This window comes from Schistocerca nitens, chromosome 1 (assembly GCF_023898315.1).
Source record: "Schistocerca nitens isolate TAMUIC-IGC-003100 chromosome 1, iqSchNite1.1, whole genome shotgun sequence".
NCBI classification, from domain to species: Eukaryota; Metazoa; Arthropoda; class Insecta; order Orthoptera; family Acrididae; genus Schistocerca; species Schistocerca nitens.
In genome coordinates this window covers 540,826,900-540,840,852 of record NC_064614.1, presented here as the reverse complement: position 1 = coordinate 540,840,852, position 13,953 = coordinate 540,826,900, and the positions used below count along the sequence as shown (strand labels likewise).

The window sequence follows — 13,953 nt, the reverse complement described above, 5'->3', positions numbered from 1 at the left end:
CTCATTCTACATAGGCTACTGAAATGGGAAAAATCTGCTTTTCCTGTAGTTTTATAATCATTACAGAAACACAATTTTCACAAATAAAATCTTATGTCCTACAATGAGATGTTTCCAGTACTGGGATCGACGTTTTCAACAACCTATATGATGGTGTATGTTAGGATACTAGGTATGACATCCTGAAGCCGCTGACCCTGGTGGGTCCTGCTTTACCAGTAACCAATGAAAAAGAAATTAGCCTTTTCTCCTTAAAATTACTTCAATCATTATTTTTCTTTAATTAATTGATTCATCAAATGTATTGTTTTTAAAAACCGCTATGTAATTTTAATCATCATATTAACATTATTTGTCCTTATTTCTTCATTGGGCTCTAAATCATGGTCGATTTGCAGTTACCCATCACAAATCAGTTCTTTTTTATTTCTCATTTTATGTTTCCTCTTGCATTTGTTCCATGTGTGTGCAGCATTTAAAATGTGCAACAACATAAATTCAGCAACCAACAAATGTCATGACAAAAGAATGGAGGATTTTGATGAAGAAATGTCATGAATGGCTTATGCTATGCATTGTGTTTTAAATGTCTATACGACAATTAACACCCCCCCCCCCCAAAAAAAAAATGTACATCCAATAAAGAAAAATAAATTTCTGTGACTGTTTCACAACAAAATGAATACTGATGACTATTTTCTTGTTGTTGCCAAGTCACTTGATTGGTATTTTTAAACAACCAAATATTATGATATAAAATTTTCTAAAAATAATTAAAGCCAGGGGGACAAAGATTCCAAATGTAAAAAACAATGGCAGGAAGCCAATATGAGAAAAAACAAAAAAGTTAGTGTGATGTTTAAAATGATGTGGCAAAGGATTACGAATTTTAAAAGCATTGCATTTGAACCAAATACTGAAAAAAAAATAACAATGGAAGTCATTTCAAAAACAAAACACCATGAAGGAATGTGACAGGATTTGAACCCACCACCTTCGGTTTACCAGTCTAGTGTGATATCCAGTATATTATGATGGCAGTCATAAGAATTGTGTTAATTATAATGCTGTAGAGTAGCAGGCTTAATTTTTTTTTTTTGTTTTTCTTTTTTTGACATTTACTCATAAACAAGGACCCATCAATGTGAATGGCTTTAGGATGGGATACTTGGTATCCTAACCTACACCACCATGTAAATGGCTGTGAAAGTCAATCCCACCTTAGGAATCTCTCCTCACTAGTATTAGAAATATATTCAGTTTCTTAGTTGCCATGTTTCCTACCTTGCTTTGATAATACACAATGTTTCTCAAACATTTAGTGTTTGGTAAACACCAGATTTCCTCCTCATTTAGTACTGTTTGCTGATAAGCAGTGAGGAGGGGTGGGAAGAACGTAACCTCTCAGTACTCTTCTTTAAATCAGTTCATAACCATTTTCTCTAACACACAAACTTTTATATTTCCTTGATATGTACACACAATAAATTTCCCTACAATACATAAAAAATTTCCCTACAATTCATATGACAAAATGAATTCATAAATGTGTTACTAAAATTATAAGAGAACAATAGGGCCCATAAAAAATTGTAATAGAGTTGCATAGGGAATTTAATTTGACACACTGACTGAAGAAAGACATCTTTCTTGCAAAAACCTTTCTATATAAATTTAGAGAAGCAGTGTTTTAGAAAGACTGTGCAAAAGTTATATGCCTGCATAAGACATCTAATTTAGGGACTATGAGATTAAGGTAAGAGAGATTAAGATCAAGGAATACAGGCAGCACTTTTCCCCTTGCTCCATATGAGAACAGATCAGTCATTCTATAGAATGGTAATAAATTTATTTTCTTCAACGTAATTTGGCCATTTCACTCTCCATGCATGTCACTGGGACGAAACCAAACCATGACCAATTAATCACACTTCGAGTACAATATTTTCAAAAACAAAGTATCATATGACACACGTCAATCCTTTTACTATATTGCAACAATACCAGAGAAGGAAAGTTGCTACTCACCATATAGCGGAGATACTGAGTCGCGATAGGCACAACAAAAAGATTCACACAATTATAACTTTCGGCCATTAAGGCCTTTGTCAGCAGTAGACACACACACGCACATGCGCACACACGCATGCACACAAACGCAACTTGCACACGTCTGCAGTCTCAGAGAGCTGAAACCACACTGCTCTCCTAGACTGCAGAAGTGTGTGTGTGTGTGTGTGTGTGTGTGTGTGTGTGTGTGTGTGTGTGTGTGTGTGTGTTCGTGTGCGCGTGCCCGCGTGTACTGCTGAAAAAAAGGACTTAACGACCAAAAGCTATAATTGTGTGAATCTTTTTGTTGTGCCTATTGTGACTCAGCATCTCCGCTATATGGTAAGCAGCAACTTTCCTTCTCTGGTATTGTTACATTCCATCCAGGATTTTCCATTGTTTGACTTTTACTATACTGGACGAATGAAAACAAAAAGTGGCACAGAAATTATTTTACCTGGTTTTGGAGAAGGTTGATGCTGTTCTTCCATTGCCTTTTCAAAAAACTTCATCTTATCGCTCACAGAAGTTTTGTTAGCAACCGCATTGTTCACTGCCTAAAGAAACAAAACAGTAGCAAAATTATTAGCTAACAGTACAGTTTGCAAGAGAGTAACAATTATTCATGTACCTTCGTACAAAAGAAGGGCATTAGTTTTTAATAATACTCTGTTTAATAGCATGCTGAAAATTTAGAAGGAAATTCAGGGAGAAGGTGTCACGGGAGATGGCAATAAAGAGTAATGGAGGGTGGGAGGGAGACGATGTGTTAGGAGGGAGGGGGCAGATAAGAGACCAATGTTTATTTATAAGCATAAAGAAGATAAATAATCTCTTCATGACAAACAGCAAACAAAAGTAAGAACTTTTTAAATAAACCTCATTAATCAGAAACTAGTAAAGCTCAGTACAGAAGACTATTTTTATCAACTTGCTCCATGTGTTATCCAGTAGAAAGTACTTTGCCAAGCCATAGCAAAAATGGAGACCCACCTCAATGGCATCAGTCTTCTTGGATGAAAGGCGAGCATTAGGCTTTTTGCTGCGAGCAATGGGATCCAGCAAGTCCTCCACTGAGGAGAAGCCTTCACTGTCAACTCGTTCACTGTTATTGCTAGGAGGAAGTGTGGAATAGCGGCTGTATAAAGGCATAGAAGGATATGTCTGGTTAGGAAAAGTAGCTGGTTCACATTGCACTACAGGAGGAGTGTTTGGATGAGGGGATGTTTGGACATAAGAAGTGGAATTGTTTCTTCCAGTTACAGAAGCAGCTGGAGTACTATTGCTTGTCTGTTGGGATAACGTAGCATAATGCAGAGTGGCACCTTGACCAAGACCAGGCGAGCTAGGGCCCATGCGAGGAAGGGTAGTAGTGGAGGTAGCATCAGACTTCTGGAGCAGCTGAATAAACCAATACCAGAAATATAATAATTAATTCACTAGCTACTTTGAAAGAAGAGTATTACATACTACTCAAGACGCATGACAGTCAAAGTTTCATGTGCTGCAGTTCATATTTGCCAGTAAGTAACAACAATGGCCTGAAATGAACTGCAGAGCTTCAAAAGAAAATGTGTGGCAAATCCTGCTGAACAGCATTGATGATAATTTGCTCATTAAAATAAATCTAAGGATATATGGACCATGTGAAACAAAAGCAGGACCATTCACTTTAGTAAAAAGTTAAAAAAATTGTATTTTAAAAAAATCAAATGGAAAGAAAAGAAGAAAATAAACTTTAACTGACAGCCATCTTGAATTGTTAGTCAGACACTATTATGCATGTTGCAGGTACAGAAAAATGAAGAAAACCAATTAAACATCAAGAAGGAACAAATTTCAACACAAATTACAAGTGGATGGCAGGAACAGTGAAATGCAAGAGAGAGTTTTGGTAATCTTTACACTTACTTCTTGAATCATGCACAAGCCTGAATAAGATGCAATTTTTCTCAAATTCACTGACAATAAAACTTACATATTTCAAACTGAAAGGTAAACTTAGTACAGTTACATTGCAAGTGTCTGTATCATCTATAATGAAATTGAATTAATATTTGGTAAGGGGTTGAAATGTTAGTGGCAAAAAAAAAAAAAAAAAAAAAAAGATAACATGTAGTAGAACTCTTTAACACCATAAATCATCAAAAGGGGGATGATAAAAAAATCTCAATATTATTATTATTATTATTATTAACAAGTTAGGATGTGGGTACAATAGCAAGAGGAGGCATGCTAAACAGATTGTCATGCTCAAAACTGTGCCAAAAATTTAAAATTGTACCAACCTTCTCAGTTCTACACGTCTTCTGATGCAAAGACAACATTTGACCAAATGAAGAGAGAAATAGAACCAAATGAAGAGAGAAACTTAGTTTCATTCAGACATTATTTTCTTTACAGATGTATAGCATACGGCATAGAGAAAGCATTTTATTGAGTAGTATGCATGTAAAACAACAAATATCGGCATTTTCTAATATATAATGAGGTTTTTATTTAATGAAAAACTACAAAACTAAATAAAACTGTTAATCCCATTATTGTAAAACTAGAATTCTCAAGCCCTACTATTAATATATTCACTTAGAGAGCAGGTAATTATTTGCTTTGAGGTTCAATTTTCACTAACATGGACACTGCAACTGTTAAATTAATCTTGGGTTTTGCAACTGTAGCTCAGACAGAAGGTATTGCCAGTGTAAAACATTAAGAAAAAGGCACTACTTTGTCCACATAAATATAACTGTAACAGTTAATCTAAAATCACTAAATATACCTCGGCTCATGTCATGATCTTCTGGAATCTGCCCAAAATTGTAACATCTGTTTTAGTCATTTTCTGTTTTGTTCTCTGTATAGAAAGGCAGACTGAAATTTACATCTGGAGCACTTATCACTTTTACAGTCCTGAGTAAATATATCAAAATTCGGCAAATTGTAGAGAAAGGAACACCAACAGTCAAAATCATGGTAAATATGTTAGTGATCTACAAGAAGAAATAAAACAAAGCCAAGGATATTAAAATATTTGTTGATTTACTGAAGATTCAACCTAGCTCTATAGATGCCACTTAATTAACCCTAATTTCTCACATTCAGTCTCAGAATATCAAAAGTCACACACGCTTCAGTAAAAGATTTAACTTGGATTTATAAAGTGGGGAAACAGCTGTCAACTGAAGCAATAGTATCTAGCAGTGAAACTCATTTCCACATTACACGACTGAAAAATCTATTAAACTGTTGTAAAAATTGAACAGAACAGAAAAGCAGAATAGTAATGATGTTTTGAGCTAATTGGGGACTGGGATGGCACAAATGAAGTGATTGTCAAATAATATTTTGTTCATATTATTTGCTTCTCTTAGTTATCCACAAATGAAATGTGTCGTGGCAATATAGATATTACCAGTTATGAAAACGACAGAAATTATGATTGATCCTGACCTAAACAATATTAGGTGGTACACAGAAGTAGTGGCTAGAAAGAATATAATGAGAAAGAACTATAACCATTTTATTGCATAGTACAGCACATTGTGTTCTTTATTATAAACGGCATAAAACGGCTTTTTATAATAGACAGGCATTCAACTTCTTTAATATGTTTTTTGGGTGGAAATGCACCAAGAAAGCTATGAAGGTATTGAACACAGTGTGACTGCCTTGGTGCTCATGTACATTCAAAACAAATTCAATTTCATGATTTCTCCCATCCTTGTAAACTTCATAACTTCGTATACCCTTCATTTCTTTTCATAGAGAAACATAGAAGTACAATTTCTGAGAGTCAATTTAAATGCTAGAAATGTTTCACATAGCAACAATACTTGGATTACTTTCACAATAACAGAATTAATCAAGTGGCCTAATGGCAACACTGGTAACTGCTCTTATTTTATGATTTCACAATAAAGATGGAAAAATAATACTCAGAGCAATATCACATTGAAACTACAGAAAGTTAGATGGACAAGGCAGAATGGAAAACAAGGGGACAGGCAAAGGGGGAAAATGCACTGCTTAAATGTGCATGACAGGAAGTGGCATGTGCATTTGATTACCACTTGTAGCATTGCACGACAAAAAATTTATATTTGCCTCTAAGCAAAACAACTAACCTGTGCTCTTAGATTTCCTGAAATAGTTATTTGGCTTCATGACATGACACAAGAGACCGACAATATCAGGCAAACCGAAATAATTTAACACCCTGCCCTGCTCCCTCCTCCTCCTCCTCCTCCTCCTCTCTCTCTCTCTCTCTCTCTCTCTCTCACGCTCACACACACACACACACACACACACACACACACACACACAGTGAGCCTATTTAGTTCTTGAATGCTGTATTAAGTGTGTTACACAACAAAAAGAAGTTCTTCAAATGTTTCCTGTTTTATCAGTGTCACATACATCTTGTGTGTATATATATCATACACATTACAGTGCCTGAAAATGCAAGCCATCCATAGTTCACACTATGATACAACAAAAAATAGAATGGTAGAATAAAATATTTTAATGTTTTACAAAATGTATTGTCTTATAAACAATCAAATGACACTATGTCAGATGTTTAACAAAAAATATATATAATGAGGTACATTTGCATCCCACAGCCAATACAACAATAACATTCGAAACAAACAAACAATTACCAGCTAGTTAAACTTTTACACTTATCACTCATACTGACAACACCATAAAAATATCTACATAAAAGTGTTTAAAGGAGATAATATTAACTTTTGGTCTTGTGTAAAGTGATCCCACGAGTTAAGACGGACAATATAATAATAGCAACTATACAAACATCTTTGATCAATGAAGTCTTTTGCACTATATTATACAAAGTACATATGCTGCAACATACAAACAATATAAGTGGTTCTCCTCTCACTCAGTTTTTTGGCATGAGACGTCCATTTATTTTTGGCAAAGACAAACAAGTCAACAGACATTCACAATAGTTTTAAACAATATATACAGTCTTTAAAGTCTGAGAGAACCACCAGCTCTCTTGTTTGCTTACTACTTTTGATATTACTGTTGATCTTACCATTATATAAAAATATATGAACAATTATGTTTCTGGTACACTAGAGCAAGCTGATAAGCCTGCACTCATTACATCATAAAAACACACACTCAGCATTATACCATTTTGATTCACTTATTAATAGAATGCACAAGTATACTTTAAAATCTGTATGTAAAAAAGGAGTCATACAATTAAACTGAAATTCAGTAATTGTTACATATTGCTTAAGATAGATAAAAACTAACATCTGTTGTATAAGAATGTTAATTTTTTCTTTTTTTTTTCTATACTAATCGAATAAGACTGGGCAAGAATGATGCAAAGAAGTACATTTGAGGAAGACTTGAAGAACATGATTTGTAAATGTAATGCAGAGTATTTCACATTATAATATACAATGAGAATGACAGGCATATAACAAACACTGATCAAACATCACACCACAGATTTGTCTTTTTTTGGCAACAATGAACTGTTAAGACTCTCACATGTTCCACTTTTTCATCTATCATGTTAAAAATGTACCAGTTTGAGGAATACTTTAAACTATGAAACTTTGTTCCAAGGGAAGAAAAACTAATGTAGTCCGGACAACACCAAAAGGTACAGATTTTTCATGTTTAAGTTTCTTGTGATCTCTACATGAAATATAATGAAATGACTCAACATCGCACCATGGGTTGACACCTTGTATCCCCAGACATGAATAATAGATCTTGCCACAGTGGAGAGGTTTGTGAGCCTTAGTGATACAGATAATCAAACTGTTGGTACAACGAGGTTGGGTGGGTGTTTGTGGAGATGCCAAACAAATATATGATACCCAAATAAGGTCAACAGACTGCTCAGTAGATGCAGGGCAAAAGTCTGGAAAATGCCTAACATTGCCTTGCAACATTACCCAACATGATTTCTCTTTGTTGGTAAAGTGAAACAACAGCCACTAAATTCTCAGAGAATATGGAAACCTACAATATCATCTGATAATAAACACATCCTCCTGGGTAAAACACTGCAGAGTTAACACAGTCCCCCAATTCAGATCTCATCACTGGGACCACTCAGGGAAACTGTCAGGAAGAAGAAGAAGAAGAAGAAGAAGAAGAAGAAGAATTGGCAACCTACAGTTCAGTGTGTAGAATGTTATCAACATAAATTCAGTTGGACGTAATGCTAGTGTAGCTCTGATAATGAACAAAAAATATGAATGTAGGTGAACTACTATGAACAAGACAGTGAACAGATTAAAATGCCAATTTATTTATACACAAAGCCATTATCCAACACAGTATTAACAGAAACTTACTTCTTTTGAGATGATGACTACATTCTTAAAAACTTACAAGAAAATAAATTGTTAGGTACACAAAGGAGGCAAAAATTTCTTTGTGATGGGGTAGAGTGTGGAAATAGGAAAAAATGAAAAATAATAAGAAAATGTGCAATGGGTGAAAAGGCGTGAAATGGGAAATCACTTGTTTTCACAGAGCACAGCATAATCAACATAGAAACTTGTTTTGAAAATCATGCCAGAAAGATGTACAGATGGCAGAGACCGGAGAAACTGAAAAGTTTCAGATAGATAGGAAACAAGGTGTTGACTGCAAAACAATTCCAGGACTGGATGTGGATTCTGAACTTATTTTCTAGTTATGAAACACAGATTAAAGCTGATGAAATGGCAAAGAAGGTACAGAATTAAGAAGTTGGGGCCTACATGAATTGAAACTACAGATTTTTAAGATTTTCAAAGGGAGAATTAGGTAACAGACAAACTATAGAAATGGATAAATAGAAGATGAATGGGTAACTGTGAGAGATGAAACACTACAGCCAACAGACAAAGAAGTAGGAAACAAAACAAATAAATAGGAAACAAGACAAAGCTCAGCATATGAAACACAAGGTATTAAATTTAACTGATATCTATACTCCATGAGCCACTATATGGTTGTGGTGGAGGCTCCTTTGTGTATCATTGTCACTTCCCCCTTTTTCTGTTCGTGAAAGGTTTGCAGCAAGAACAATTTCTGGTAATTTTATCTTCATGGTCTTTTCATGAGACAGACTTAGCAGGAAGTAATGTATTGGTTGACTCTTCTAAGAATGTACACTACCTTAACTTTAATTGTATACCAAACTGTGATACAGAATGTCTCTCTTGCAGTGTCTGCCAGAGGAGTTTGCTAACATCGCCATCATACTTTAGTGCTTACTAAATTAACCTGTAATGAAATGCGTTACTATTCTTTGACTCTTCACTATTACTTCTATCAATCTTATCTGGTACGGATTCCAGACTGACGAGCAATATTCAATTTGTTTTGTGACTACTTCCTTTGTTGATGGACTACATTTCCTGAGGATTCTTCCAATCAATCTCAGTCTGACATTTGGCTTACTCAAAATTAATTTTATGCTGGAAGTTAGAAGGAATATACAGAAGTGATACATAAAGGAAAGAAAGGGTTGAGGATACAGATGAAGATGAGAAGAATGATACGACACAGCTAGAAGAATGTAACAACGAAAATTATCAATTTTTTTGACAGTATAATAATCTATCAATTACATTATATTGCAAGAAGAATATGCCAGATTACTGAATAACCTGCAACAAAATGACACACATGAAGTAGACAACATTTCCTCAGAATTAATATGAGTTTTGGCAGAGCTAGCCATAACAAAACTATTCCACTTCATCCTCAATAGATATGAGACATGCAGCATACACCCAGACTTCAAAAAGAATGTAATAATAACAGTTTCAAAGAAGGTTCTGACAGCTGTGAATATGACTGAACAATCACATTATTAAGTCGGGGGAGCAAAATACTAATTTGAATTATTTATGGAAGAATGGTACCACTAGTAGAAAACAATGTATGTGAAATAGTTTGAAATCCAAAAAAATGTAGAAATATGCAAAGCAACACTCACCCAACAACTTATCCTCCCAGACCACTCCAAGAACGACGAATCATTTGTATGAATAGAAAAAGCGCCTGACACTTGTGATTGTAAAACACTCCTTGAAACTATTGAGGCAGCAAGTATAAAATATAGCCAGTGAAAGGTCATCTACAATGCCATACACAAACTGAACTATAGCTGTAAAAGTCTAAGGACATGAACTGAGAAGGGAGTGAGTCAGGGTTGCAGTACATCCCCTATGATATTTAATCAACACATTATTAGAGATTAAAAGTACTTAGAGGATCAGATGCATGAGTGGTATCTTCAAATGAGGTTATAAGAAGAACATCAACGAAAGTAGAACAAATTTAATGCAGTACAGCTGAATTAAATTAGTCAGTGCTACAATAATTACACATGGAAATCAGAAACTAAAAGCAGGAATTTAATGTTTCTATATGGGCAGCAAAATAACAGATGATGGTCAAATGGAGGATATGAAGTACAGACTGGTAACAGAGAGGGGAAAAAAAGGTGTTTCTGGAAAAACGAGATTTATTCGAAATCTAAAGTAAATCTCAGTGTTATGCAGTCTCTTCTGTAGGGATTAGTTTGGAGTGTGAAAAGAATAACGGGACTGAAACTGGTGCTACAGAACAATGTGGAAGATCAGATTGGTAGACCTAGTAACTAACAAAAAGTCATTGAATCAAATTGGGTGGAAAAGCCCTTTATGGGTCAATTTCACTTACAGTGGGGATAGGCTGACAGGAGACATTGTTAGTACAATTATCTTGATAACATGAGGGAGGAGTGTGAGGGACCTGTGGAAGATAAAAATAGTAGTGGAAGAACACACTATGATCAAAGTAGGCCATTTCAAACTGATATAAACTGTTGTATTTATGCATGGATAAACGAACTTTAACAGGACAGTGTTGGTGGCTGCATAAAACCAGTGTTCAAACAAAATATTGTTGCTGCTGCAATAAAAACAACAACAACAACAACAACAACAAACTGTGAACTTTCAAGTGGTCAAATTCCTGATGAATGTTCATTGGTACAAATTAGAGAACGTTAATTAATAAAACAAAGATAACAAAATGTTGATGAAGTTATAAATACCGAAGTGATAGATGATTTCTGAACAACATTCCATGGATTTATGACAGTTAGAATTCTACAGATCAGTGGTAGGCAAAATGGAAAAGATTTTTTTGAGGTGTGCCATGCATCAGCAATGGGACATAAGTTCCCTTTCAAATTTCTAAGCTGAAGTTATTCTGTTGCAGCCAGCATTATTCATTAATTATTAAACAATGCATCTAGTGAAATGCAATACCAAACATTATTATGAGGAAATCAATTCAACAGATTACTGTTTTTGATATTAGTTCACAAAAATATTATATAATGAGAGCACATTTATTTCCTTCAAACTGGAAATGGAAATGACAGCTATGTTTCAGCAGTCAACAATTTTATATGTTGAAAGAGAATTACATTAAAGACAGAGTATGTGAAGACCATTATTTAAAACTACAATAACACAGATCATGCCATAACAACATTTATGAAGTGTTTACCAGGTAACCATAAACATAACCAATTACACTGGGAAGAAGAAGCATTTGATGACAGTTGCATACTGAGAAATGTCATTCTGCAACAACACTGTTTCAAAATTTTAATTACACTGTTTCAAAATTGTAATTCATTTTCCTTAATCTCTGTCATCTTGCTACAAAAAAATATCTAAAACAGATTAAAAAAATCCTCCCAAGAGGTCACGATAACTTCCTTGCATCATCCTTGCCCAACAAAGATGATGGTCCATCTAGTGACCTCAATACTGACATGATAAATTATAAATTTACTTCTTGCACTTTAAAAAATTGTCAATGGCTCTTCCTTTTAGTACATTTCAATATTCTGCAAAAATAGCTATCCTGCAGTTCCTATGCACAGTTGACAAATTTGCTGAAATTCTTTCATTTAAGACAGCAATGATGGTTATAATTAACATCCTGTTGAAGAGATAATAAAGAAAGTTTGTAAAGGAATTATAAAATTCATCTAGAAAGAAAGCAAGAAGTGAGAGAGAGGACACGGAAATAATCAGTGATCATTTGACATAGTTGTTGTGCTATTTCATCATACTGCACCCTACATATGAATCAGTTTGGCATAATGTGGCTTTAATCAGTACACATTCACTTCACTGTTGACATTATTTCCCAGTTATAATATATACACATGTATGGAATGACCAAACAACTTTCTTCAATCTTAATATCCTTGATTCGTAGGAGATATTATTATGTAATGATGTTTATGAAATAAATAAAATTGCAAAATGATTTAAATTACAGTTGCTAATCAGAGTAAGTAACTGCTGTGTTTTTTTGTATATATAAACAGCAATCCCTCCAATACAAAAAGAAAAAAAAGAGGAATGTCTATTTACAATAGCTATGGTGCCACTTATACCGTTACACCAAAGAGACTTATTGGATAACAGATGTGTAGGCCAATCAAGAGAGCTGCAGGATAATTAAATCTGTACACAACACTGAGTCCAGTTTTTACCTAAACAGGTAAGATTTTGGATAGGATTTGTTCAACATGATTTCATTCCATTATTACGTCTTAAAAATTTGACAATTTCATTTCACACGAGAACAAAGGAACCTTCGAAGTTGAATGTACTCAGTCTCCCGCAATCTGGTGCTATTCTCTTAAATGCACAGTGAAAACGTTCGTTGAGTCTGTAACAACTTACGAGAATTAGAATGAACCCAACAGCCACATGTTTAACACATTCTCGTAGCACTTTCTGATTTCAAAACACTAAAAGTTCACAATGTAAAAGTACAATTACCTCATTGGAGGTATTTCACTGAAGTTCAATGCTAGAGAAGTGGTGAATTCTGGAATAAGCACAAAATTACAAGAGTACATAAAGTGTTTAATAGAATTTGACGGGAAAAAAATTACAACTGTGCAAAAAATCTGATCCTTTTTGAGTGTTCTAACAGCACTACATTTTAAAATGATATCTCAAACTGAAGCAATGAATGACAAGGACTTTAGGCCTTACCTTTTATAAAAATAAATAAATAAAAACAGAAACAAACATAATTTACATTCGCAAATAACATGTTAAATTAAGAACATTTTGCACACTAAGGCAATTAGCGATGCAACACAAACATGCAACAAATAAAAACCAACAGAATGCGGTCAGGAATTATCAGCTTATCAAACTGGAGGACATGCAATATCAACTAAATGTATAACAACAACAATGGTGTAAGAACTGAAGAAGTAATATTTACAAGTACCTGTGAGTGGAAATTGATAAAATTATTTACATTTTGTATAAAGTACTGAACATCATGTATAAATATAAAAGGCACATATTTTATTTCTTACATACAGAGTTATATATTGACAACATTCAACAGCCATGTTTGATTCATGACAAGATTATTTAAAATTCAGAACACTAGTCACAAGACAGCAACAAAAATGAAAATAAAAACATTTCTGGTACTCTTATGACCAGTAACAATATTTCCGTGTTTCTTTTAGTAATGTTGGTAACAGTTAAATTACTCTCTGCATTGTGCTATTTCCTTATTTTATGGCAGAAGCATGTCTATAAGAATGAAAGCTTGTTTCCAGTCAAAACCCTCATGATTAGGCTTGGCCAAAATATTTTAATTTCTGATACACAAAGCAAGTTTACAGAATACAACTTCACTTCAGACAGACAATCAGTTCTATATCTTTACATTCAGTTCACAGAATGATGTATGAAGAACCATAGGAGCACACCCTGCAGTAAATTTCAGCTTAATTTGCCCACATTTTTTTTTTTTTTTTTTTTTTTTTTTTTTAATTCAAATGCATCCAGTCTTGACGGTTAGATACTA

General features: G+C 34.1%; 1 protein-coding gene across 8 annotated transcripts in view; it reads right to left on the bottom strand.

The window, feature by feature from the left end:
* Positions 1-13,953, bottom strand: part of LOC126253889 (protein lap4) — a 564,085-nt gene that overhangs the window by 80,907 nt on the left and 469,225 nt on the right. For 7 of the 8 annotated variants that reach the window (XM_049955263.1, XM_049955268.1, XM_049955267.1 and 4 more), the window contains 2 exons: positions 3,043-3,450; positions 2,507-2,606 (listed from right to left, as the gene is read on the bottom strand). In XM_049955263.1, coding sequence (XP_049811220.1) covers positions 2,507-2,606; positions 3,043-3,450 — 508 coding nt within the window. The remainder of the gene's footprint in view (positions 1-2,506; positions 2,607-3,042; positions 3,451-13,953) is intronic. The other variant, XM_049955269.1, reaches the window with a different exon arrangement.